This window comes from Notamacropus eugenii, chromosome 1, assembly GCF_028372415.1.
Source record: "Notamacropus eugenii isolate mMacEug1 chromosome 1, mMacEug1.pri_v2, whole genome shotgun sequence".
Lineage (NCBI taxonomy): Eukaryota > Metazoa > Chordata > Mammalia > Diprotodontia > Macropodidae > Notamacropus > Notamacropus eugenii.
The window spans coordinates 199509818-199534556 of NC_092872.1; the positions used below are offsets into that span (position 1 = coordinate 199509818).

General features: G+C 42.2%; 1 protein-coding gene across 4 annotated transcripts in view; it reads left to right on the forward strand.

Moving 5' to 3' along the window:
- Positions 1 to 24739, forward strand: part of GRK5 (G protein-coupled receptor kinase 5) — a 300122-nt gene that overhangs the window by 264693 nt on the left and 10690 nt on the right. For all 4 annotated transcript variants that reach the window (XM_072623961.1, XM_072623963.1, XM_072623968.1 and 1 more), the window contains 5 exons: positions 107 to 297; positions 2900 to 2937; positions 6123 to 6212; positions 8522 to 8730; positions 24064 to 24201. In XM_072623961.1, coding sequence (XP_072480062.1) covers positions 107 to 297; positions 2900 to 2937; positions 6123 to 6212; positions 8522 to 8730; positions 24064 to 24201 — 666 coding nt within the window. The remainder of the gene's footprint in view (positions 1 to 106; positions 298 to 2899; positions 2938 to 6122; positions 6213 to 8521; positions 8731 to 24063; positions 24202 to 24739) is intronic.

Genomic DNA, 24739 nt, shown 5'->3' on the forward strand with positions numbered 1-24739 from the left:
TGCTTCCCTTTCCCCCTCAACTTTAAGGTTTTTCCAAAGAAAAGAGGAAACAAGACTGTCTGTCTTTCTTATGCCACAATGGTGTTACCGATGAATTCATTCCCAGGTCAACTTAGCCTATGCCTATGAAACAAAGGATGCATTGTGCTTAGTTCTGACCATTATGAATGGAGGTGACCTGAAGTTCCACATCTACAACATGGGAAATCCTGGTTTTGAGGAGGAAAGAGCCTTGTTTTATGCGGCAGAGATCCTTTGTGGCTTGGAAGATCTTCACAGAGAAAATACTGTATACAGGTGAGCAAGGACATGGACCACCAGATGCTAGTGGGACCTTGAATGAAATTTAGAGATGGACAGATTCTTAGAGGTCACCCTAAGCAACCCCTTCATTTTATGGGGAGGAGAGGTTGGTAGAAGGGAAATGCATTACCCAGGGTCACCTGGCAAATTAGCCATGCTTAGTCCCCAGGACAGTGATCTTTCTACCCCACTGCCTCCCTACAGGTGATCTAGAAACTGTAGGATGAAGTGTTGTTCTAATTCATTCTCTCCCCCCATCCACTTCCAAGGGGGGATATATTCCTCTCCACCTTGTTAACTGGGTGGTCCCATGAACCAAGTTAATCCAGGACCTTCAGTTAACCCAGAAATGTGGGTAAGTATGTGGGTAAGTAGGTAGGTTGGTGAAGGCTGGCAACAGTAGAGCCTATGTCTAAGAATCCTTCCAAATTCCTGAAAGTTTGCTCAGTAGGTTCACAGAAAATTTTACCCCAAATACAAGAATAAGTCCGCACCCTAAGTGGTGTGTGTGCTCTTGCCCACTAAAGTTTTCTTTTTTAATTTATTTTTTATTGTTTGTATTGGGGGGGGGGGGAGGGAGTAGAGAGAAGTACATAACCAAAATTCATGAAACAATATTTCTCAAACTGCCTTCTATGAGGATGGACGGTTCCTGGCTATGCCCACTCCCCCAGTGCCCACCCAAGCCTTATTAGTTCTCACAATGAGAATGACAAGCTACTAAAACCCCATGAAGGGTTTCTACAGAGGAGGCAGAAGCAGCCAAGAGGGTGTCAAACCCAAATCACTTCTCTGATTTCCTTGGTGCATTCCCTCCCAGACTCTCATCCTGCCCCCCCCCCCCAGCAGCCCTCAGCCCTGTAAACTCTCCTGGTTTGTTTACCAAGGAGGCCCGGCACAATAGTGTACTCGAGTGGAGTTTATCTTGTGGGGTCAAGAAAGTTTTGAAAACAAGCAGGAATGTTCTCAAAGGCACACACTTTCCCCCCCAGCACCATCTCCACTCTTCAGTTTTTGCTTTGTTTTCACTGAGGTGAAAAGAGAACCAGTCAGAAAATTTTCCCTGAGGGTTGAAAGAAGAAACTCTTGCTCACTTACCTATTCCTTTTAAAATAAACATTCCACAAAACCACACACTGCTGGAGCTGGAAGGGACCCTCATTCCCACCTACAGATCACTCTGGTGAGAGAGAACAATGATACCCACACCCTCCCTCTGGCAGTTGGCTGGGGAGGTACTTCTGGCATAGGGACATCCCGACTGGTATCCACCATCGATCAGAAAATTAGGAAAATGTACTCACGTCATTCTAACCTTTAAATAATGGTGGTTGGCCCTGTTAAGGTTCTTAGCCCAGCAAGGAGCTATTTTATTTGTCTTCGAGAAATCACATAGCCTTTGAGAACGAACCCTAAATACGGGCCCAAAGGGTCGCTTTGCTGGGCTCCACAACAACAGTTTAACGTGCTAACGGCCCCCTTTGAGGACAGCTGCTTCAGTTAAACAAACAGTCCATTAGGCTAAGAACATTAGTTTCAATGCAGATAGAATATTGAGATGGTTGTAGGATGTTAACAGGTTCCCAGATTCAGCTGCAAAATGCTATCAAAATCGTTTACTTTTAAAATAAGTGTTATTGATCTCCCGTCATAGGTGAGAACTTGGGAAATCAGAGAAGACAATATAGTGCAGGGCCCACAGTTTAAGTGGCAGAGCTGGGACTGCTAGAACCGAAACCTCCTGAACCCAGTTCTGCACATTCACCACACCTCAGTGTCTCCCTAATATACATTTACCAGCAGATAAAAACCTTTTTATTAGAAGCCCTGTATTTCTCCTCCCCTACCAATGCTCCGATAACCAGTCAAGTTTCTTTCAGTGATCAAGGAACCATGAGCTTCAAGTTCAAGATAGGAAAGGTCACGTGGTATATATACATTGTTCCCTTTCTGTCCTTCCTTTCTTCTTTAAGTTAAACCTGGAACTCTCTACCCCTCTATTTATCTAGGTCCTTACTCTTGAATAAAAATGTTTTTTTTTTTATTCTTGATGTTATTCATTCTTTCCCCTCCAATCTAACTTTCATTTTCCCCACAATGCAAAGCTGATGCTTTATCCCTCTATTAGTTTTCCTTGTCCTGATCTCAGACTGTTTTGAAAACAGGAGTCTTTATCAACCCCAGTAGACTTTGTTCCATCTCTATCAGTGTAGACCTGATGTTGAAGTCTCCTCATCATCTGAAGTACCCAAGGTCTTGGACTAGAGCCAGAGACTGGTGCTTAACCAGCCTCCTTCCCACCCTGTGTCACTAGACTGAGGACAGAAAGATGCTGTTGGCAAAGGGGAATATTTGCTCACTGAATTAATACAAAAAACCAAGATAAACCTGGGGTGTGATAGCTACATAGAGAGACCAGTAGGCTAGAGCCAAGGGAGCAGGAAAGAAAGTGCTTTTGTCTCCATCAAGTCCTGGTTGATCCAGATAGGGTATGGCTGGGTTATCATACCTGCATAGCCAGTCTTGCCTGGGTCTGTGACGTCCTTCTGCTCTCCAAAATGCCTTCCCTCAAATGACTCTTATCTTTCCCTTTCAGGGATCTGAAACCAGAAAATATCCTGTTAGACGATTATGGTAAGTCAGGGAGTGGCTCTGGGAGATTCTTTTCCTCTCTGGTAGTTTTGTGGCCCAAAGAGGTTTAGAGAGAAGGAACTTTCATAGGTTTGACTTACACTGATTGAGAGGCTTTGGTGACCTGTCATCCTAGAATTCTACAAGGGCACCTTGTACTAGATGAGCAACTAGCCCTGGAAAAAGCTCCTCTCCCCCATTCTCCTTCTTGCACACATATACACCAATTCTTATTTGTATATAAAATTTCTAGTCTTATTTCACTCTTGATTTTTTGTCCCTTGCTATCACCTCAATATGTTAAGGACCTATGATATTATTAGTATAGGCATGTCTGCTACTTTTGAGGTCACAATTTATCTATAACTTTTAGTCTCAGAGGGTTCCTGAGGCTCAGAGTAATTGATTTGCCTGTATCAGAGGTAGATTTGAATTCTTATCCTCCTGACTCTGACTCCAACTCCAGCTGTATCTACCGTACCGTAATGCTCCTTAATATTAATGATGATGGTTGACAATTTAAACTCTTTGTCTCTGAGGACCAAATAATGCCTTATATCTGTATCATACGCTGGGCTTTTTAAAAAAATTAATTTAAGAAAAAATTAACAAGCATTTATTTTCTTTCCCTATATCTTCCCACCTTCACCCATTCAGAAAGGGGGTAAAAAGCCCTTGTAACATATTTATAGTCAAGCAAAATAAATTCTGACATTGGCCATGTCCAATAATCTGTCTCATTCTGAGTCCCTTTCCTTCCTGTCAAGGGGTGGGCAGCATGTGTCTTCCTTGTTCCTTTGGAATCATGACTGATAATTTTACTTTGTAATTTTCAAAACTTTTTTTGGGTATATTACCTCATTCAATCCTAACAATAGCCCTCTTTGGTGAGTTATTATTCTCCCTATTTGGTAGATGAAGAAACTGAGGCCACCCAGTGAATCTGTTGGAGATAGCCCTAGAACCCAGCTCTGCTGCCCATCAGTAAGAATAGGCAAAGTTCAGTCATGTCAGGATCAGACCTTGGACCTAAGAGAGGAAGAAGGGAAAAGGAAGGAGGAAAACCATTGAAAAATCAGCAGTACACTCTAAGGTTTCAGCATCAGCAGTAGAAAGAGTAAGGACTTTTCCTGGCCTCAGTCAGCTGAGGATTATCCCCGTGCCTCAGTTATTTCATACCCTAGTGGTTGTTTCATCCATCACCCTCATTTTAAAGGTGGGGAAACTGAGGCTCTAAACAAGTTATGTAGTCTTTTCAAGGTTATTTAGTAAATGGTGGAGCTAAGACTTAAACCCAGGTCCTCTGTTCCCAAAGCCAGGGTTCTTTCTACTATGCCATGTTACCTCTTTATCATTTGCCAAGGTCCCAGTGAACTGATCTGCTGGAAGAAATCTTAGGTCACATGGGCTTCTCTTGCTGGTGATACCCATGGGGTGGTCTGTTCTTGACCCCTACTAATCCAGATATTGCCTGCCTATCCCTAGCCTGGGAGAATATTCCCAGACCTGTTAACCCAGCTTTCCAGCCTTTATGAGGAAGCCTGAGAAGAAGGCTGAGCATTTTTCTGAAAATTCAGGAAGCTCTTTTCAAGAGAGACTAATCTGGGTTAAACATCACCTTGGATGGAATTCTCAGAATCAAGCCATGAGGGTGACCCAGGGCTGTGAAGCGGAAACCTGTGTGATGTGGGAAACTCACCCTGACCATGGTGGTGTCCGTGTCTTTGGGATCAGATTGTTGCCAGGACACAGGCGGGCCCCAGTGGGTTGCAGGAGAGCTAGAGAAAGAGCTTTCTCAGGAGCAAGGTCTCATCCATGTTTTTTGGTCATTCCTGGGTTATGAGGTCTTCTAATTGGATCTCCCAGACTTTTCCAGTCCAGATGCAAATTTTCCTTTCTTCTTTCTTGAAGAGAAAAAAAATAAACAGCTACTCCAGAAAGGGCAGGGGTGGTGGTTGTTACTCAGATCAGTTTATAATTTTTCCCCTTCAGCAAATTGTTATAAAATGTCAGGAAAATTTCACATGTTTCCCATGAAGGAATCTGCCAAACCAAAAATCAGTTCAGTACTTCCTCAAATCATAGAATGTTAGCAGGGGCCGGGGGCGGCGGGGGGGGCCCTACCCCACAGCTTCATATGTTTGAGGATTGGTCATGCAAAAGAGGATGCAACTTGTTTTGCTTTGACCCAGAGAGCAGACAACTGTAGGCCAGTGGATAAAAGTTCCAGAGAGACAGATTTTGGCTAGGTCCAAAAAAAATTTAACAAACATTTGTTAGCTACATGTTATGTACAAGTCACTGTATGAGATACCTGTTCTAAAGAAAAATGATCAGTTATCTATCCCAGAATTGAATGGCCTGCCTTGGGCAAAGTCATGACACTGGAAGTCTTCAGGTGTGGGCTAGTCAAGCAGTTTTGGGGGAGGATGTAGGAAAGGGTCCTTTTCAGATATAAATTAACTTGGAATCATAATTAGGTAAGGAAGAGGTCCTAGAAGTCAGGCAGTCCAGCCCGCTCCCCCCTTTGACAGATGAGGAAACTGGAGACCAGAAAGCCTGTCATTTTTGTAAAAGCTAGAAATTGATCTTTGAAATCACCTGTTTTCATCCTCTTCTTTTTCAAATAGAGAAACTAAGACTTCTAGAAGGGAGGACTAGAGGGGCTAGCACATGCCCAAGGTCACACAACTACTAAGTAGGGAACTGGAGATGAGAAACCAAGTCTCCCCAAACTGAGTACATTGCATTTTCTACCATATATCACCTCCTCTGTCCTCAAACTAGCTTGCCCGAAACTTTCCTGAGGCAAGTGGCATCATTCAAACTATATATAGGCCTTTTGGTCTTAAAGACTAATTTTACATTTATGTAACGCTTCAGCGTTTCAAAGCTCTCACACCCATTTCCTCATTAAATCTTCACAGCCTGTGAAGTTGTTAGGACCCTGTGGTCATCCCCATTTTAAAGATAAGAAGACTTAGGTGCAGAGATTTTTACAGTGACTCACCCAAGAACACACAGTCCATTAGGGAGAGAGCAGGGAATAGGACTGGGTCTCCTTTCTTCCAGTCTGACAATTTTCTATTCATTAGAGTGTGCTGCTTTAAAAGGTACCATTGACCAGCTCGTCCCTTTAATTATCTGTCATCGAATAAAGTCTCTCCCATGCTTTTCCTTTTCCTTAGGCCATATCAGAATATCTGATTTGGGTCTAGCTGTGAAGATTCCTGAAGGAGACTTGATCCGGGGCAGGGTAGGAACAGTAGGTTATATGGGTAAGTATCCTGATCACCTGTTTTTTCTATTCATCCTGTTTCTTGGGAAGACAGTGAGCCCCATCCAGAGGAAGCAGTTGGGTAAGAAGGGAGCATTGGGTCATCAGGGTCCCCGGGGATTTTAGATGGTTTGGGGCTAGAGCCAGTCTCCCCCCACCATCCCCTCCCTCTTTGCCCTAGCTTTCTCTTCCCTGAAATTGCTGATGAGTCACTCTGGGCCATTAAATCAGGGAGGTTTTCCTGGAAGCGCATAGTACTGAACACCCTCTCTTGTTAATGCCTTTAGGAAAAGTAGACTTGCCCTATGTGGGCATCCATGCCCGAGCCAGAAGTCCCAAGCCAACTCGTACCTTTGGAGACACAGGGAGAGAACAGCCTCCTCATAAATTCTAAGCCATCTGGGGACTCAGGTGGCAGGCCCCCAAAACCTCACAGGCCTGAAAGCCCTGCTGTTTAAAATAACAACACCACTTACCAAGATGTATGAAACCCTGGCACTGTTATGGGTGAGACAGCAGAGGGTGTTGGTTTGTTGTTGTTTTGAATTTAATATCTGAAATTAATTGGTTTTAGAGACAAAAGCACTGACTCAGCCATATTTGTAAACCTTAATAATGCAAAAGACCACCCTATGGATACTCAGCAGTGGCTGCTGTGGACCACACCCCTCAAACCACTGCCCTTTATAGTCTGGAGGAAGAGATTGGGCAAGAGTTACAGGAGGAGCTGGGGCTTCATGTGCTCGCTCTGTGTCTTGAAGACAAGGTTAACACTATTAGAGGAAAGGTACTTGGCATCTCCCCACCCCTTTGGGTGGGAGAATGGGAGTGTTCTTCCCATGAGACCCCAGAAGGCTTTCATGGCTGCTGCAGTGGTGTGGCTTCTGACTAGCAGAACTCACAGTTTGATGCTGGGGCCAGAAAATCCGTAGTCTAAGACAGACTTGGGAAATGTTCTTGTAGGTATGTCTACAATTTTCCATCTGCACATTGGAGGATGTTATGTGTACGTCTATGCACATATGCAGAAGGTTTCTGGCGCTAGCACAAACTGACTGAAGAGAGCCTGGTATTAAATTTTCAGTGGTGAGCATTTATTCATTGAGGGCTGCCAGATGCTGCAAATCAGGGTCTGATTTATTGTTTTCTTGATTTAAGAAAGTGTTAGAGAAAATGTTAATAATGCAGATCCAACTTAAAAATGTCTTGTGTATTTTTTTTTCTGGAGAGCTGATGGTTAAACATTTACCAACACACCCTTACACACACACACACACACACACACAGACAGATAGATAGATAGATAGATAGATAGATAGATAGATAGATAGATAGATGCATGTATCTATGTGTGTACACCCACATGGTTGGATTCACATGGATGAGTATCTGCATCCCTGTGCCACATGTATTTATACCTGTATCTGTATGGCCACATATCTTTCATTGATGTGTATGCCTGTGTGTTTTTGTATACCTATGTGTACACATATGTGAAGGTGTTAATATTGGCATCTTCATTTACATGCAAGTGTGTAACATGTCTATGCCTTTCCTGTGTGAATACACATGTATGTAATGGTGGTGACTGCCTTTTAATTTACACACAAATAAGTAACACGCCCATGCCTTGCCTATGTGTACACACATTTGAGTAGTGTCTATGGCTGCATTTGAACAGGTGTGTATGTGCACCTGTGTCTGTCTGCATACCTGTGTCTCTGCTCACAAGTATGTGCCTGTGTTTCTGGTCCCTTGTGTTTTTGTCTATACTTTCACATTGTACCTTTGAGCATATACACATCTGTGAACACAAACAAGTGTCTCTTCATGCGCATGCACTCACGTGTGCATCTATGTTTGTGTCTGGATATCTATGTTCCCATGAAAGTGCATCATGTGCCACTTTGCGTTCTTGCATGTGTATATATCCGTGAGTCTCTGTTTGCCTGGATAGCATGACATGCTAGATTTGTATTTTTTGCACCTCTGTGATGAATCTATGAGATACTCCTTATAGGAAAAAAAAACAACAAACCAAGCTAACTTGAGGGACCAAGCCAGGATTAGGAAAAGGGGTAAGGGTGTATGCTTTTAAGAAAAGAGTCTGCCTCTCCTCTTAGTCATGGACTGCTCAGGCTAGTATTTTCCTAAGTAATCCTTTAGGATGTACTGGTTTGGAAATAGTGCTAATCCTCCATGCTAGGTCTCTGGACACAAGAAAGGGTTCTGGCCTCACTTTGGCACACATACTCTTACTCTTGTCGTCATCAAGTGATCCTTTCCAATCCTTTCTCCCTCTTCTTTCAGCTCCAGAGGTTTTGAACAACCAGAGGTATGGTCTGAGTCCAGACTACTGGGGCCTGGGCTGCCTCATCTTTGAGATGATTGCCGGACAGTCACCCTTCCGAGGGAGGAAAGAGAGAGTGAAGCGGGAAGAGGTGGACAGGAGAGTCCTAGAGGCTGAAGAGGTGTATTCTCACAAATTTTCTGATGAAGCCAAGTCCATCTGTAAAATGGTAAGGGCCAAAGCCTTCATTCCTCAAATGCTTCCTGCCAGGTACGCTGAAATAAAGGGTAAGGCAGAGAAGATCTAGACTGGGCCCAGAACCATGATCACTCAGACAATAATTGCTGAAAACCTAAGCTATGTAGGACACTGTTGGAGACATACAGAAAAGTAAAAGATATATATGCTCCCTTATACCTGGATTAGTGGCTAAAGTGCTGGGCTTGGAGTCAGGAAAACCTGCGTTCCCATCTTGCCTTTGGCCTGGGTAACTCCTTTGTATTCCTCAATGAAGTCAGAGGGACTGCGAGCTATGGTTTGGCAGAGGGGGTTCCCATGCTCCTTCAAGTATTTAATACGGTCCCAGTTCTTAAGAAACTTTACAGTCTTGTAGAGACAAATACACCTGAAATAAGAGTGAATGATGGAAGATTAAACCCAATTAAGTCCTAAATTGTGTAATATATACTTAACACAGTGCCTGGCACATAGTAGACATTTGATAATTTTTTTATTTATTGAAAATTTATTGAATTGAATTAAAACATTAATGAGGACTGGGGTAGTTATGAAAGTCTTCCTGGAGGAGGGGAAAGGCCCTGAAGGAAGGGATGAAGGGAAGCCAAGAAGACATTCCAGGTGAGCAGAGAACTAAAAGGAAGGTATAGAAACATGTCATGGTGTGCTCTGGGAACAGTTACCGGGCTGGCTATGAGAACTTGATATCAATGGGACCCCAAAAAATGATAGGACAAGTACAAACATTTAGCACAAAGCATGGGTGATCTGGAACGACCGATAATTGTCTATTGTTCTGTTTGTTCATGAGAGAAGACAGTCGGTTTTGTCAAAAGCCTGCTTTTCATGGACTTTTCTTCTACCCGAGTTACCCTCAAATTAGAATTCACTAAAGGCAGAGGAGAGCTCTCTTGAGGTCTTTTCCTTCCCCATCTCATTTTTCCTCCTTCTCTCTCCTTCTCAGGTAGGCTGATCTGTGGGTCAGTATCAGGCCATCAAGCAATGGTTTGAATTAATGGCTTTGTTACACTGGGGGCTTGATATTACCGACAGCTCACGCAGCCAGTGGCAGGAGCCTTGGGAATGCTGGCAAATGGAAGATATGTCTTTTTTTCCTCTTTCTCCTCTCGCTGATTTGATATGAAAAGATGTCCTAGGTAGTCATATGAGAATGCATCCTCTAAAAACCCCAGAACAAGAGCAGATACCCCAGAATCCTCCATGCCACTTTTAAAGATGGAGGCAGGAAGTAGGAGCTGAGAAATTCTGAGTGGACTTCAGTACCCCCCCAACTGAGCAAAATGTCCTCAGATGCCCCCAGTTTAGTTAAAGACCTGGGGAAGTGAGGAAATTAGCCTGACTAAAAAGCAAGGTTCATATTAATGAACAGTAAGATAAGGTCACCTTGGGAGAATGGGGTCAGACCTAGGGTAGGCTTGAAGGCCAAGCTGAGGAGTTGTGATTTCATGAAGGAAGGAGAGAGCCACGGAATGTTTTGAGGTTAGAAGCAGCACAAGGACAATGTGGAAACCTGCTGTATAAAAAGGACAGGTTCCTTGTTCCCTAGCCCTGTGCCTTCCTGCTCTGGTCTGTGAGTGGCTTTGGACTGCTTAGCATTTCCTTCCCACGCCTGGCTCTCCAGCTCCCTGGGATCTTTGCGTTGCTGCCCTGCTCTGGGCCTTCCTCTTTCTAGTGACAGGAACAGCTGTGCTGGCAGCTGGCCACAGCAGGCAGCTCCCTAACTCGGGCCACATGGAGGCAGGAAGGGCCAGAGCCCCGAGCCCTGTTTGTGCTGCCCTGGGAGACTTCCTTTCCCTCCAAACTGCCTGCACCTGGAGAAGAATGACGTTTAAAAAAGCTGAAATCTTTTGGCGGGGCCTTTTGCCTTTTCTTTTCATTCTTTTTTGTTTTAGTTTCCTAAATTCTGAGAGAGCTTAGAAGGAGAATTCTGAACTTTCTAGAGGGAGAGAGAGAAAGTACATTTTATCTGTCTGTCTGTCTGTCTGTCTATCTATCTATCTGTCTATCTATCTATCTGTCTATCTATCTATCTATCATCTATCTATCTATCTATCTATCTATCTATCTATCTATCTATCTATCTATCTATCTATCTGTAGCTAGGTAGTGCAGTAGATAAAGCACTGGGCCTGGAGTCAAGAAGACCTGAGTTCAAATCCAGCCTCAGACACTTATTAGTTATATGACCCTGGGCAAGTCACTTAATCCCATTCACCTCAGTTTCCTCATGTGTAAAATGAGCTGGAAAAGGAGAACCACTCTAGTACCTTTTTCAATTTAGCCTGTTTCATCCTACTGACCAGCAGGCCTTTGGGCTACTCTCTCTTAATATGTCTGTTCAATGGAGACATCTTCATTTTAAAGTTAACCTAAGGGAAACATAATCAGATAAGCTGATGGATACAGGGAAAGCTGACGAAAGAAATACAATCAAAGTCAATTTTTAAAACCTTCATTGCTTGGATTATCCCCCTGCTATTCCCCTCCATTCACAGTTTGTAATACCCTTAGCATCTAATACACAAAATAAGCACTAAGTAAATATGTATTAAATGAGTAGACAAGAACTGACCTATTAGAGGTAGTCAGCATCCTCAGAAGCAGCCAACAGATAAACAGATTTAAGGGAGAGAGGTCTGCTGACCACTCTGCTTTCTGGCACACTCTTCATTCACTTTGTTGAGGCCTGGGCCTTGATCACAAATGTCATCAGAAAAGATCTTGACTGTCAGGATCCCTTTTTACATATTCAAGGAATGTAGAATTTGCACATAACTGTGAAGTTTAAATACAGTTTCATTCATTCACAAGCAGCTTAAACGAATTGTTTGAGCTGACAACAGAACTATAAACCATTCTCCCAGCATAGTCAGATCTCCAGAGTAAGGCTCCTCCTCCTCCTCCTCTCTATCCCTCTCAGGGCTCTGTAGGTATTATGTGTTATGTACCCCAGTGGCTGGATGTCTGGTGTCTGTTCTGACTTTTCAAAGTTCACTAGGTCAAACCTGACCTGTTCCATCTCTGGATCTCATCCACCTCAGATCAGGAAAGAAAAAACAGAGACATCATCATGTGTTAAAGACCACATAGGGGCTGGCTGGGGAGAGCACTCAGCAGGCAGCAAGCCACTGCTTTTTCTGCTTCTGCTACTACTGCTTCACCTCCCACCTGGAGACTTAACAGTAGTTCTTACTTCACTCACTACCGTGGAAGAAAGCAGTACTTTTTCTGATTTTACCTTTGGTATGCACACCCAGTTCCAGCTCAGAAGCTAATTAAGAAGCTTTTTGTTCCCATACAGTCACCTAATAGGAGACAGGATATCAGAGCATGCTCTGAATTGAGGAGGGAAAAGACCCCTCCATCCCAAATTTCAGGAAGATCCCCAAGCCTCCATGTATATTGGCAGCAGGCAGTGATTGTACATGCTTTAGAAAATGAGCCCTCTCAAAAGTAGGTTATATTTCCCTGATGCAGAAATAATATAAACTTATGCAGGTACCTACATTCACACATTCTCAATGAAATATATTTGCTTTCATCCTTAAGGAAATGCATCCTAACCAGGAAAGGGAGTGGGAAGGGGTGGTAGGAAAGAAGAGAATAAGCATTTATTAAGCACTAACTATATGCCAGACACTTTGCTAAGTGCTTTCAAATATTACCTTATCTGATCTTTACAACAACCCTGGGAAATAGGTGCTATTATGATCCCCATTTTACAGTTGAGGAAATCGAGACTGACAGGTGGAATGACTGGCCAAAGCTAGTAAATGCCTTGAGGTTGGATTTGAATTCAGATATTCTTGACTCCTAGCCTAGCATTCTATCCACTAGTTGTCTTCAGCCCAAGTTTCAACCCATAATCAGAATAAAGGTTGTGGAGAAGGAAGACCTTTTGAAAGACGTGGATGCAAGAACTGGAAAACTTCAATCAATGAGTCCATTCGGTAGCTTCTTATATCCCATTAATTTCAATGACCCCTGAAGAAAATGGTCACTCTTCCCAATCTGAAGTGATCCCTAGAACTATGTTTTGCGGGGTAAGAATAGAGAGGTAGAAGAATTTTTTTTATAGCTGTTGACACACTCAGACATATAAGCATATGCAGAGATACACACTCACAAAGAAGACACTTGCTCCCAGAGCATAAGAGAAACCCAGTGGTTCAATGGAAAAAGTACTGGCTTAGTTAGGAGTCAGAGGGCATGAGGTCATATCCTTCCTCTGCCCTAGGTGGCACCTTTGTCACCGGGGGCCTCAGTTTCTTCATCTGTAATATGCGGGAGGTCCTCTCAAGGTCCATTCCATCTCAAAAATCTGACTGTAACAGAGAAAATCAGAGAAAATTTAGATGTTAATTAAACCACATGAATGCAGGCTATTCTCATTGACCTTGTAGTCACAGACCTAACCTCTCAGAAAGGGTTGTATATCAGGCAGGGCCTGAGACTTGATGCTTTAATTGGGTAAGCTTGCAAGGAAGGGACACACAGTTCCCCATGTCTAGCATGACAGGAAAGAACTTATCTGACCCTTGGTTGTCTCATCTGTAGAACAGGGACAGTAATATTTATAATGCTTCTTTCATTGGCTTGTGAGGAGATCACAAAAAGTATGAAATAAGATAAAGCATGAATGGTTCTTTGCAAACTTTGTCTGTGTGAAAGCAGAAGCCTGAACCAGAGGACCAGATGAAATCTCTTCCAATATCTAATTTCTACAATTCTGTAAAAAGCCACTCTCTCCTTTTTGAAGATGAAAATTTACCTGCATTGATTATTCGCATTAATTGTCCAGAATGGCCAGAGACTTAGAAATAATCGTAAGGGTAGCGAACATTTATAGAGTGCTTTAAAGTTTGCAAAGAGAGGAGAAAGCTGGGCTCTCCCAATCCTTCTTGATAAGAATTCTGCCTGGGCATTCAGAAGACAGACTCAGTAACCCCTTTGCTCTCCTATTAAATACTTTTCTCTAGAGATAGAATGACACTTGTGCTATGGCTTTCCCAGATTATGAGAATGGACTATTCAAGCCTCTGAACTACCAATGCTACTTTGTTATTTGAGAGGAGAGAAGATGGCAAGAAGTAGTCATTACATCTGAACTGATACAATTTCTTCTGATGGCTTCCCCAGACAACAGTCCACCATAGATCCAAATAAGGAAAGGGCCTCCTGGGCGCAAATGGAGGGCAGGGGATGTCTCCTAATGGTACCTTAATTCATCTGGCAGCCTTTTCCCCTGAAACCACATGGAAGTAGGATGAGGGGAGGGAGAGAGAAGAGAGGAGAGAATTTTCTGGTGGTGGCAGTCACTCTGAAATCTAGAGTGAGTGGAAATACTGAATGAATCAGGAAACTTAAGACTCATCTAAAAGCTTATTACCCTACTTGCATCTTCAATTCTGCAGTCAATTCAGAGAGGGTAATGGTTGCTTTTTCTGACTCCTCACCCATGAGTGTACTCCACCAATACAGATCACGACCACACTATTTCTTCTCATCCTTGTCTTTCCATGTCTTTTGATAAAAGATCTACTCAGTATTTTGGAGAACTTCTTTTCGTTCTTTTAATATGTTATGGTTAACAACACAATGCTTCTGATTTACAAGATACATAATAGTAACATTGCCACCTCATAAGTGTTCTAAGACAGGGCCAGCACAATATTATTTGCAATTATTCAATAACTACATCCTTGCTCAGGGGAAGTCAGCCCCATTGTAGGCCTTTAATGGACAAGGGGCTGGATTATGTGTCCCTCCAAGTCTATGATTCCTGATGAGAAAAGCAGCCGTCTATATTGGATTGAATCAGGAAGACCTCTATTCAAGTTATGCCTTTGACACTGACCTAGAGTATAACTTAGCAAATCACTTAATCCTTCCTGTGTCCTAGACAATTTCTAAGTCTACAAATTAGGGGCTAACTTGCATTCACTGGAGGTGGTTCCTATACTAATGAGTTCCCCACACTAATGAAATCCCTGGACCCTTTCCGATATTCCTCATAGCTTGGCAATGGGGAGGGAGGGATGGGTAAAATTCAGCATGCATTGATTCTCTCAGTCAGTGGAACTGATTCCGTCAGAAGCCGAGTTGCTAGAAAACCCCTTTCCTTGAAGCTCTCCTTGAAGTCATTATCTAAGATGCAATGATTTACCCCTTCTGACCACCTGTAAAAATGAATTGGGAGTTTTTTATATCCTCAGATGCATAATTGAAAAAAAAACCAAAACTTAAAATAATGTCAGTAGCATCTTATGAAAATAACTCCACAAGTTGCTTTGTGACATTCACGACATTGGATTAATCCTGTGAGATTTTTAAATGGACTTTCTACCTTTAGTGACTCCAATTTATGTTAAACAACAAACATTTATTAAGCCCTTACTATGTGCCAGGCACTGTGCTAAAGGCTAATCTTAATCTTGTTTGATATACAAGAGGATAGATGGTTTTGAACCATCAAGCAAGCAAGCAAACTCTCAATAGGAATATCCCTCCCCTGCCCTCACTCCCTCCACACTCCACTTTTTGGCTGATTGCCAAAGAATTATAACAAATTTCTATAGTACTTTATATACAATACAGAGAGGTATATAATCCATCCTAAACATTTGATAATTTTTTTTTATTTTTTAATGTTTAACAATCACTGCCATACAATTGAGATTTTATCCCCCCCCCACCTACCCCCCACTACCCCCCTCCCTCCCCACGACTGCATACAATTCTGTATAGATTCTACATATACTTTCCTATTGAGTATATTTTCACTGTAGTCATGCTATGTAGTCAGACTAAAATAAATGAAAGAAATCGTATAACAAATCAGAACATGATACACAAACACATACACATACACAAACATGATCTGCTACAATATGTGAGTGACTTCCATATTTCTTTCTCTGAGTGTGGAAGGCATTTTGCCTTGAGAACCACCTTTGGGATTTTTTTTTTTTTATAAGAAGTTTTTGCGTTATTACAAAATTCCAAGTCTACCAGAAAAAACTCTCACACACTGTGGTTGTTGCTGTGCACAAAGTTCTCCTGGTTCTGCTCCTTTCACTCAGCATCAGGTCATATAAGTCCTTCCAGGCCTCTCTGAAGTCTTCTTGTTCATCATTTCTTATGGCACAATAGTACTCCATTACATTCATATACCATAATTTATTCAGCCATTCCCCAATTGATGGGCATCCCTTTGATTTCCAGTTTTTGGCCACTACAAAGAGTGCTGCTATAAATATTTTTGTACATGTGGGACCCTTTCCCATTTTTATGATCTCTTGGGGATATAGTCCTAGTAGCGATATTGCTGGGTAACATTTGATAATTAAAAGAGCTGCCAGTATCCTTAAAGCACAAGCTAGACTGGACCCCAGGTAAAATTTGGCCAAGGTCCACAGTGGTTCAGGGGCTTTGGTATTATATGATGACTAAATCTGAAAGGGATGATCTTATGAGAATTTGTAAATTACTTTACCCAAAAAAAGCATCTCTTCCTTCCTTGTGTCAAACCCCCTCCATACAGTATTTGTACTTCTCAGTTAGAGCCCAGAACTTCAAAAATGCAAAAAACAGCATGATCCATCTATTTATTTGTGTAATCAAAACCAGATTTATTTTTTAAGCAGTCGTACCACTATTTACTTTAATGATTTATTGTAGACTTAAAATAGAACAATAATGACTAATTAAACTTGCTTAGAAACAATTTACATTGAAGGTAATTTCAACATCCAGTAGCATAATTTTTCCATCATTCCCTCTGTCTCCAATCAAGATTCTTTCTCTGGCCAATCATTCCATTCACCTTTCCCCAGAGAGTTCTCTGAATTCATAGCATCACAGATCCCAAAGCTAGACAGAAGCTTCTCTTGCTACACCTCACGCCCCACACTTTCAGTTCTGGGAGGCTTTTGTTTGCTTTCCAACACCTGCTGGAGATGAGAACCTCATCCTAGTTATCTTGGGACCAGGGCTTGGTAAAATGGTCCATTGGCCAGGGAACAGGAAGGGACCTCAAGAGATTATCTGATCCTGACCTTTGCCTTCAAGTAAGGTAAAGTGGCATCATCCTGATCTCACATAGAGGGAGAGTCTTTGGTAATGCCTCTGCTTTTAGCACTATCTTCACAAATTCCCAGTGTCCTCATACTGCCCTCTGGCTTCACCTCGCTGCAGTGTCGCCACATAGACAACAACGTGTAAGTTCTATGAAGTTCTATCTAAATTTCATATCCCTGGCGTTCTTTGCACACAGTATGTACTTGTATATATTTAAATAGAATGTCTTCCTCCTGACCTCTTCTCTATTAAAAATGCATCTCCCTCATTCCAGTCTCTATCCCACTCTCTATCCCACCTATCCCAGGTTGATCAGATAAATGAATGTGTTACTCCTCTGAAACCAGTGTTAACCCAGGAGTAAAGACCAGCTAACCTTTATTTGCTTAAGAAAGCCTTTCAAAGGAGACCAGTAGTAGGGATTTAAGGAATTGCAGTAAGGTAATATTGAAGGGATGTTTTCAATCAAGATGCCCCATAACAGGGGGAATCACCCTATATGATCCTCTACCCTCAGCTTTATATCCAAATGAAATTGGGATAAAACATGTTAAAAAGACAAATTGACTTATTGATGGGATGGATGGAGAGATTTACAGAGAGATAGGCAGACAGGAGCCTGGGGAACTTTAAGCATTAGTTGGGAGCAGCCAACTTCTTTCTCCCTCTTGAGTTGATCTCCTGAGTCACTGCCTGGGAGAGTCTCAGGGCAGCTCAAGCCAGGGCATGTCAGGTCACACTGCACAGACAACTCATCACTCCTCCTTGGCCTGAGAGGGATTTGGGCATCTGCTGACTTGTGGCTAAGTTCTTTCTTCATGAGTCCCGATCCTGGGGCTCTGGGTGATCTCGGGGGTGGAGGGTGGGGGAGCTCTTGGCAGTTTGTACAGGTCTCTAGGTGACAAGATTAGATTTCTGAGATCTGGGCCAAGATCCACTATCTGAAAGCACCGCTCCTCCTGTAGCGCTGCAGTCTTTGCCCCCATGCTTTTGTCAGATCCCAATGGCATTCGAGTGCCCCCCTGCTCAACAAGTGGACTCACTCTGGAGGCATGGGTCTTGTGTGTGACAATACAACTACACTGGCCCAAGCTGGGAGCCCCTGCTGCATAATTGTCCTCTGCTTCCCCCTGCTGGCTAACATGGACTCTTGGGAAACAGAAGGCCGTTAGAGTCCTGGGTTAATCCCAGTGGCTGCTGCCTTCCCTTCTCCAAAGTATCTGAGTAGTCACCCTCTCAGGCTGAAAAACAAACCTATCCCCTTAATTTATTCCTTTCTTTCCTTCTGGGGGACTAAGTTTATGCTTTCCTGAGGACTGTTTGAACATGAAAGTCAAATCTTCCCTTGAAAAAATGTTTGGGAGCTGGAGTTTGGAGCTAAAAGACACCAGATTTTGGAAAGAAGAGATTTGACTAAAAAGCCTCTTCTCTCCTAAGATTGCTGGGCATCCCTTTTTGATCAGCATAGCCGCCCCCGCCACCCCCGTTTTTCTTCTCTGATCTGCCATAATGAAAAAACAGTCAGTTCATCTAAATCAATAAAAACAAAAGACTCACTAGGAGTGGGTTTTGTTGGAAAGACATGGGCTTTCACTAGATATATTTATTTAACCTCATCAAATAAGACAGATTGATGGACAGTGGATAGAGTGCTTAGGAAGACTTAGATTCATATTTGTCCTGAGACACTTGCTAGCTATGTGACCCTGGGCAAGTCACTCAACCTCTGTTTGCCTCAGTTTCTTCATCTATAAAACGGGGATAATAATAGCACTTCCGGGGTTATTGCAAGGATCAAATGAGATAAAGTGTTTGGCACAGAACAGTATATAAATTTTTATTATTATCATTATTGTTATCATCAAAGGAGTCTTTCAGTATTCTACTGAGGAGCTAAGCCTCACTATAGATTGGGCATGGATTCAGGCTCATGACATTTTGACTAAGGAAGCAGCAAGTCAGAAAAACTATTGAGAAGTGACCATGAGAGTTCTAAAATTTTTTTTGAATGGGAAGGAATAATGAATGTATTTTCTAATTCATGATTTCCAAAGCTAATACTTCTATCTCTTTTATTACCCACAGCAACTGTTTCAAAACTTTCTCCATCTCCTTAAGCTCCAGCCACACTCTTGTGTCTCCATACTTGTAGGAGATGATAGCTTTTTTTATGAACTGAGAAAGTGGAGGCCACCTGATGGGATCTCCCAAAATTTTCTTCTTCTGTTCCTCAAACTGATTCAGCCTCACTGCCTATTCTCCCCGGCTCTCTTTTTTCAAAGGAAGAGGAAAAAGAGTGAGGCTAGCTTTCTATTTGCACCCGTTTCTTTCTACCTTCTTCAGGTCCTTCCTCCAGTATTCATCTTAATCCATGCCTCTTCATCCTTTCCTTCTCTATTCCATCCTTTCCTTCCCCTACCAACATTTCCATGACTCCTCAGGTCTTAAAAAAAAATTAAACTTTTTATCCTTCTGCTTCACACATGTAATTACCCTGCTCAAAGACCTTGAGCAGCCTAGTCTGGGATCACATGTAAACCCTACAGCCTGCTATTTAAAACCCTTCACAGTCTGGTTTCAACACATTTTTGCAGTCAGTTCATATTGCCCACTTTCACTCATTCTAAGTTCCAGCCAAAATGGACTTTTCTTAGTTGTTCCCTGAAGTTAACATTCCATTTCTTTCCTCCACCTCTTAACAGAGGCCTTTCCCCATGCTGCATCCTCAGAACCCTTAAATGCCTTCCACGTTCAGCTCAGATCCCTCCTTCTCACTAAGCTTTGCCCTGTCTCTGTACTGCTCTCCACCATCTTCCATTTTCTAGATCTCTCTCTTCAAATTATCCAAGTATTTCCTTGCCCGTGTGTCTCCAGAACAACCTAAACTCCAGGAGCATAGAGAATGTTTCAGTTTTATCTTTGTGTCCCCACAGAGTACCTTGCACATAGTAGGTTCTTAATGAATGTTTGTTGAATTGAATTTAGCTGCAGTCCTCTTTTTCTCCTCCTCTTCACAGACAGACTTCCGGCAAAAGTTCTTTGAACTCTGGGCCTCTACTTCCTCACCAACTACATTCACCTCAACTCATTGAAGTCTGGCTACCATCCTCAACCACCTCACTAAATGTGCTCTCTGAAAATCACTCTATCCAACAACAGCTTTTTCTTTTTCTTTTTTTAGTCTTCAGCCTCCTTGAATTCTGCAGCCTTTAGCGCTATAGACTCAACCTTTCCTTCTCCAGCATATTCTGTACTCTCTTGGCTTCTGTCAGTGTGCTCTGGTAAATGTTTAAGAGCCTGCACATAGGACACCTTTTTAAGTTTTATCTGCATTAATAACATTTTCTCGATCACTTTATTATGGCTAGACAATTAGCAAAATAACAAATCAAGCTCTGACTTATGGTTTGCCAGTTTCTGAGATGTAAAAAGCTCACAAAGAAAATTTTTAACTGTGGGCTTAATGAGTGAGTTAAAGTCAGCTCCAGCACCCGCCTGAAGAGTGTACTTTTCTAGTTCTCCCACCTGTCCATGCCTTCTCTGCCTTTTTCACTGGTTCCTAGACCCTTCTCACCCCCAAATTAGGCTATGTGTTCCCAAGTTCCTGACCTTGGCCATCTTCCTTTCTCTTCATTGCAATCTCCACCACTCACACAATTTTCATCATCACATCATCATAAATGAGTCCCATGTCTCTATCTATACCACACACCCCGCCCCCCCCCCGGCTTCTCCTGAATTTCAGACCCAAGTCTCAAACTCTCCACAGGACATCCCTACTCGCTCTCTTTACATCTTCCCTTCTCCCCTAAAAAGTCACCTCGAGATTCATAGAAGGCAAACATAAACTGCAGATAAACTAATCTCTCCCAGACTATCTTCTGTGCATGATAAGCTACAGTGTTTTAGTTAAACCTTGTATTTCTCCCAGTGTGTTAGTCCTGTATATAGTAATCGCTTAAAAAGTGCTTTCTATATTTATTGAATTGAATAAAGACCTCCTCCTACCTTTTGCTCCTATCACCCACCCTCAGCCAGTTAGTTGCTAAATCCTTGCTAAGCTATCTCTTGATTAAGTCCTCCTCCTTTCCGTTATTATTGGCACCAATTGAGTATGAGCTCCGATTAACTCTCACATGGAAACTTTTAGTAGCCTCCTAACCAGATTCCCTCTTCCCTTTCCAATCTATTTTTCCCCCCAATTTTCTTTCTTTCATTTATTTATTTATTTGTTTGGGGTTTTTTCAACATTCACTTTTATAAAATTTTGAGTCCCAAGTTTTTTTTCTCCCTCCTTCCCTCCCCTCTCCTCTCCCCAAGACAGCAAGCAATTTGATATAGGCTATACATCTATAATCATATTGAACGTATTTCCACATTAGTCATGTTGTAAAAGAAGAATCAGAACAAAAGGGGAAAACCACGAGAAAGGAAAAAAAAAAGAAAGAAAATTAGTGTATCTGCATTCAGATTCCATAGTTCTTTCTGTGGATGTGGATAGCATTTTCCATAATGAGTCTTCTGGAATTATATTAGATCATTCCATTGCTCAGAAGAGCAAAGTCTGTCAAAGTTGGTCATCGCACAATGTGGCTGTTACTGTATACAGTGTTCTTCCGGTTCTGTTCCCTTCACTCCGCATCAGTTCCCAATCCGTTACTTACAAATTAACCTTTCTAATGCCCAGTGATCCTTTGATCATGATTCTCTCTTGCTCACAGCCCTTCACTGCCTCCTCATTGCCTTTAGAATTAAGTTTGAATTTCTTCTCCTAGTATCCAAGGCCCTCTGCAATCTGACTACAACCTACTTTGTTAATTTCTTCTCATACTTTTCCTCCTCATGTTCTCTTTGCTCCAATATAATTGGAATAGCCACTTTGGTAATGTGGTTTTCTCTATCTGGAATATTCTCCCTCACACTAATCTAGATATGTGACTAAATTGATGTGTTAATTTACAGGGAAATTTTGATTAAATAATATTCTCAATATTATGTAAGTTTCAATATGAAGAGATAATATTTCTTGAAAGGTCAGTCCAATAATAACTCATACAATATCATGCTTAAAGATTTGCAAAGTGATTTCTTGACAATATCCCTAGAAAGTAGTCAAGTATTATCCTCATTTTACAGATATGAAGCTCAGAGAAGTTAAATAATTTGCCCATAGTCCTACAGATAGGAACTAGTAACCCAAGTTTCTACTCATTGTTTTTTGCTACATCACACTATCTTTTTATCTAACCTTTCCCAGAAAAAGTCACTTCTGGATTAATCAGAAAACAAATGTAGATTGAAATCTGAAGGTAAACCAGTCTTTCTCAGACCTACTGTAGAATGCATTTTGCCTCCCAATGAGGAAGAATCCCAGTAGGCTTTGGTTGCAATGATCTTCTCCCCATTGACAGCTACTCGTATTTCTAATTGGCCAATTAGATTAACATCTATTTCCCACAGTGTTGCCATTAGGACTGGAAAGATTGGTATTTCCTATTCTTCTTTAGATATTAGACTGCATAGTCTCTGCCTCCATAGGCATACATATATCCTGTCCCAAGAAAATGGTGGAAATGACTTAAATTCCAGTTCCCGCAATCCTGTCACCTATTCTGCCATGTGGCATCCTTACTTTCTAAACATGATGGCAAATCATGAGGTGAGCCTGAAACCAAAAAGCTGATGTGGTCAGGTTCAAGAGAAGAAAAACATATCTTCCACATTTGGGGTAATTCAGTGTTCCAAGAATGTAGCAGAAGGAAAACTGATGAAAGAAAAGATGAGCATGAAACCCAGATTCACATAATTATGCCTTTATAAACAGTCTATCAGTAAATCCTTGTCAAACATCTGCTAAAGGTAACAGTGTAAAACAGCATTGGCTTTGGATGCAGGAGAGCTGAGTCTCAGCTCTGATCCTTGCCAGCTGTGTGGCTCTGGGTAATTTGCTTCACCTGCTTGAGACTCAACTACTTCATCTATAAAATGGGAATAATAACAGTGATGATGATGATATGTATCTCTCAGAGTTGTTTAAAGAAAGGAAACATGATTTCTAAATTCTGAAAAGCTGACAGAAATGGAGAGAAAGAGACAGAGAATAAATAAAATTAGTTATTGTAACAGGTACTATGGAAGATTCAAAGATAGCCCAATGTTTTATATACAGTAGATGCTTAAAAAAGGTTTGAATAAATGCCTAATAAATGAATGAATGCTTACGACTTGTGCCCTTACCTTCAGAAGCCCACCTAGGACATGTATATCATTGTTGTAATTCAGTCATTTAGTCATATTCCCCTCTTCATGACCCTGTATGGAGTTTTCTTGGCAAAGATGTGGGAGGGGTTTGCTATTTTCTTCCTCCTTTAAGTCTCTTTCCTTCCCAATCCATCTTTTTTTTTTTTGGATTAAGTCAAACAGAAGTGAAGTGACTTGCCCAGGGTCACACAGCTAGTGCCTGTCAGAGGCCAGATTTTAATTCAGGTGTTTCCTGTCTCCAGGCCCAGCACTTTATCCACTGAGCCATTTAGCTGTCTCCACACAATACCAGAAATGATAGTCTAAGTACAACATGAATGGTATAAACTGTAAGTGCTCTAGAACGGCAGAGGAGGCAGCTTTGGGATTATTTCTTTTGCAGTTTTCGTGGTAGTTTGGGGGGCTCTTTTCAGGGCAGCCAGGCAGCATAATATATAAGGGTCTCAGGCCTGAAGTCAGTAAGGTTCATTCAAATCTGGTCTCAGACACTTATTAGTTGTATGACCCTGGGCAAGTCACTTAACTCTGTTTGCCTCAGTTTCCCCATCTGTAAAATGAGCTGGAGAAAGAAATGGCAAGCTACTCCAGCACCTTTGCCAAGAAAACCCTGAATGAGGTCACAGAATCAGACACATTTAAACGACTGAACAGAAAAAGGGGGGTGTTTTCTAGAAGCAGCAGATCTTTCCACAGGACTTGTGTTCAAGGTTCAGCTTTTGTCCCTTAACTAATGGTATAACTACGACCAAGTCACTTTCTCTCCTAACGTCTCAGTTTCCTCATTTGTAAAATAAAAGAGGGGTGGGGAGAGTCACCCTCCTTGGCTGTGTGGGAAGTGCTTGGTAAACTGTGAGCTGGTGAGATTTCTTTCTGAGGCTCTGTATGCCTAAGGCCTCTTCATGGGCCTGCCTTCCTGGAGGGAATGGTCCAGAATGTTTCATTGCCCTCCCCTTATTGATTTCAGCTACTAGCCAAAGATGCAAAGCAGAGGCTGGGCTGTCGAGAGGAGGGGGCTGCAGAAGTGAAGAGACACCCGTTTTTCAGGAACATGAATTTCAAGCGATTGGAAGCAGGGATGTTGGACCCTCCCTTTGTACCAGACGTGAGTAACTCCCTCTTCCCTGACAGTTTCCAAGGTTGATTAGACCAAGGTTGGTGGAACATCAACTTCTCCAACACCTTGAGAGTGTCTTCGCTCCTCTCACAAATCATTTCAGCAGTAAAGGTGTGTGGAGCCTACTCTGGTAGTGTGGAAAGAGCAGGTAGCAGAAGCTAGGAAACTTGGATTCTAGGCTCCACTCTGTTTATATCCTACCTTCAGCAGGACCTTTTAATCTTACAGGCTCTCAGTTTCATCATCTGTAAAATGAGGCAATTGGATGAGATGGCCTCAAAGGTCCTGTCTGTGAGTCTGCTACTAAGCCCGTGCTAGGGGAGTTCTGAGGAGGAAAAAATACCCCTTCCAGCTCTGAGTGATGGCCTGACTAAATGACTTCTCTGGGCCTTTCCCCACTTCTGATAGTCTGTGACTTTGTCATTCTAAGTGCACATCAGAGATGGAGTGGGCTAGCCTACAGCAGCTCTTTACTGGACCATGGGCCCAGCCTGAGCCAAGCCAGTGGGGATCAGAGACTAACCCC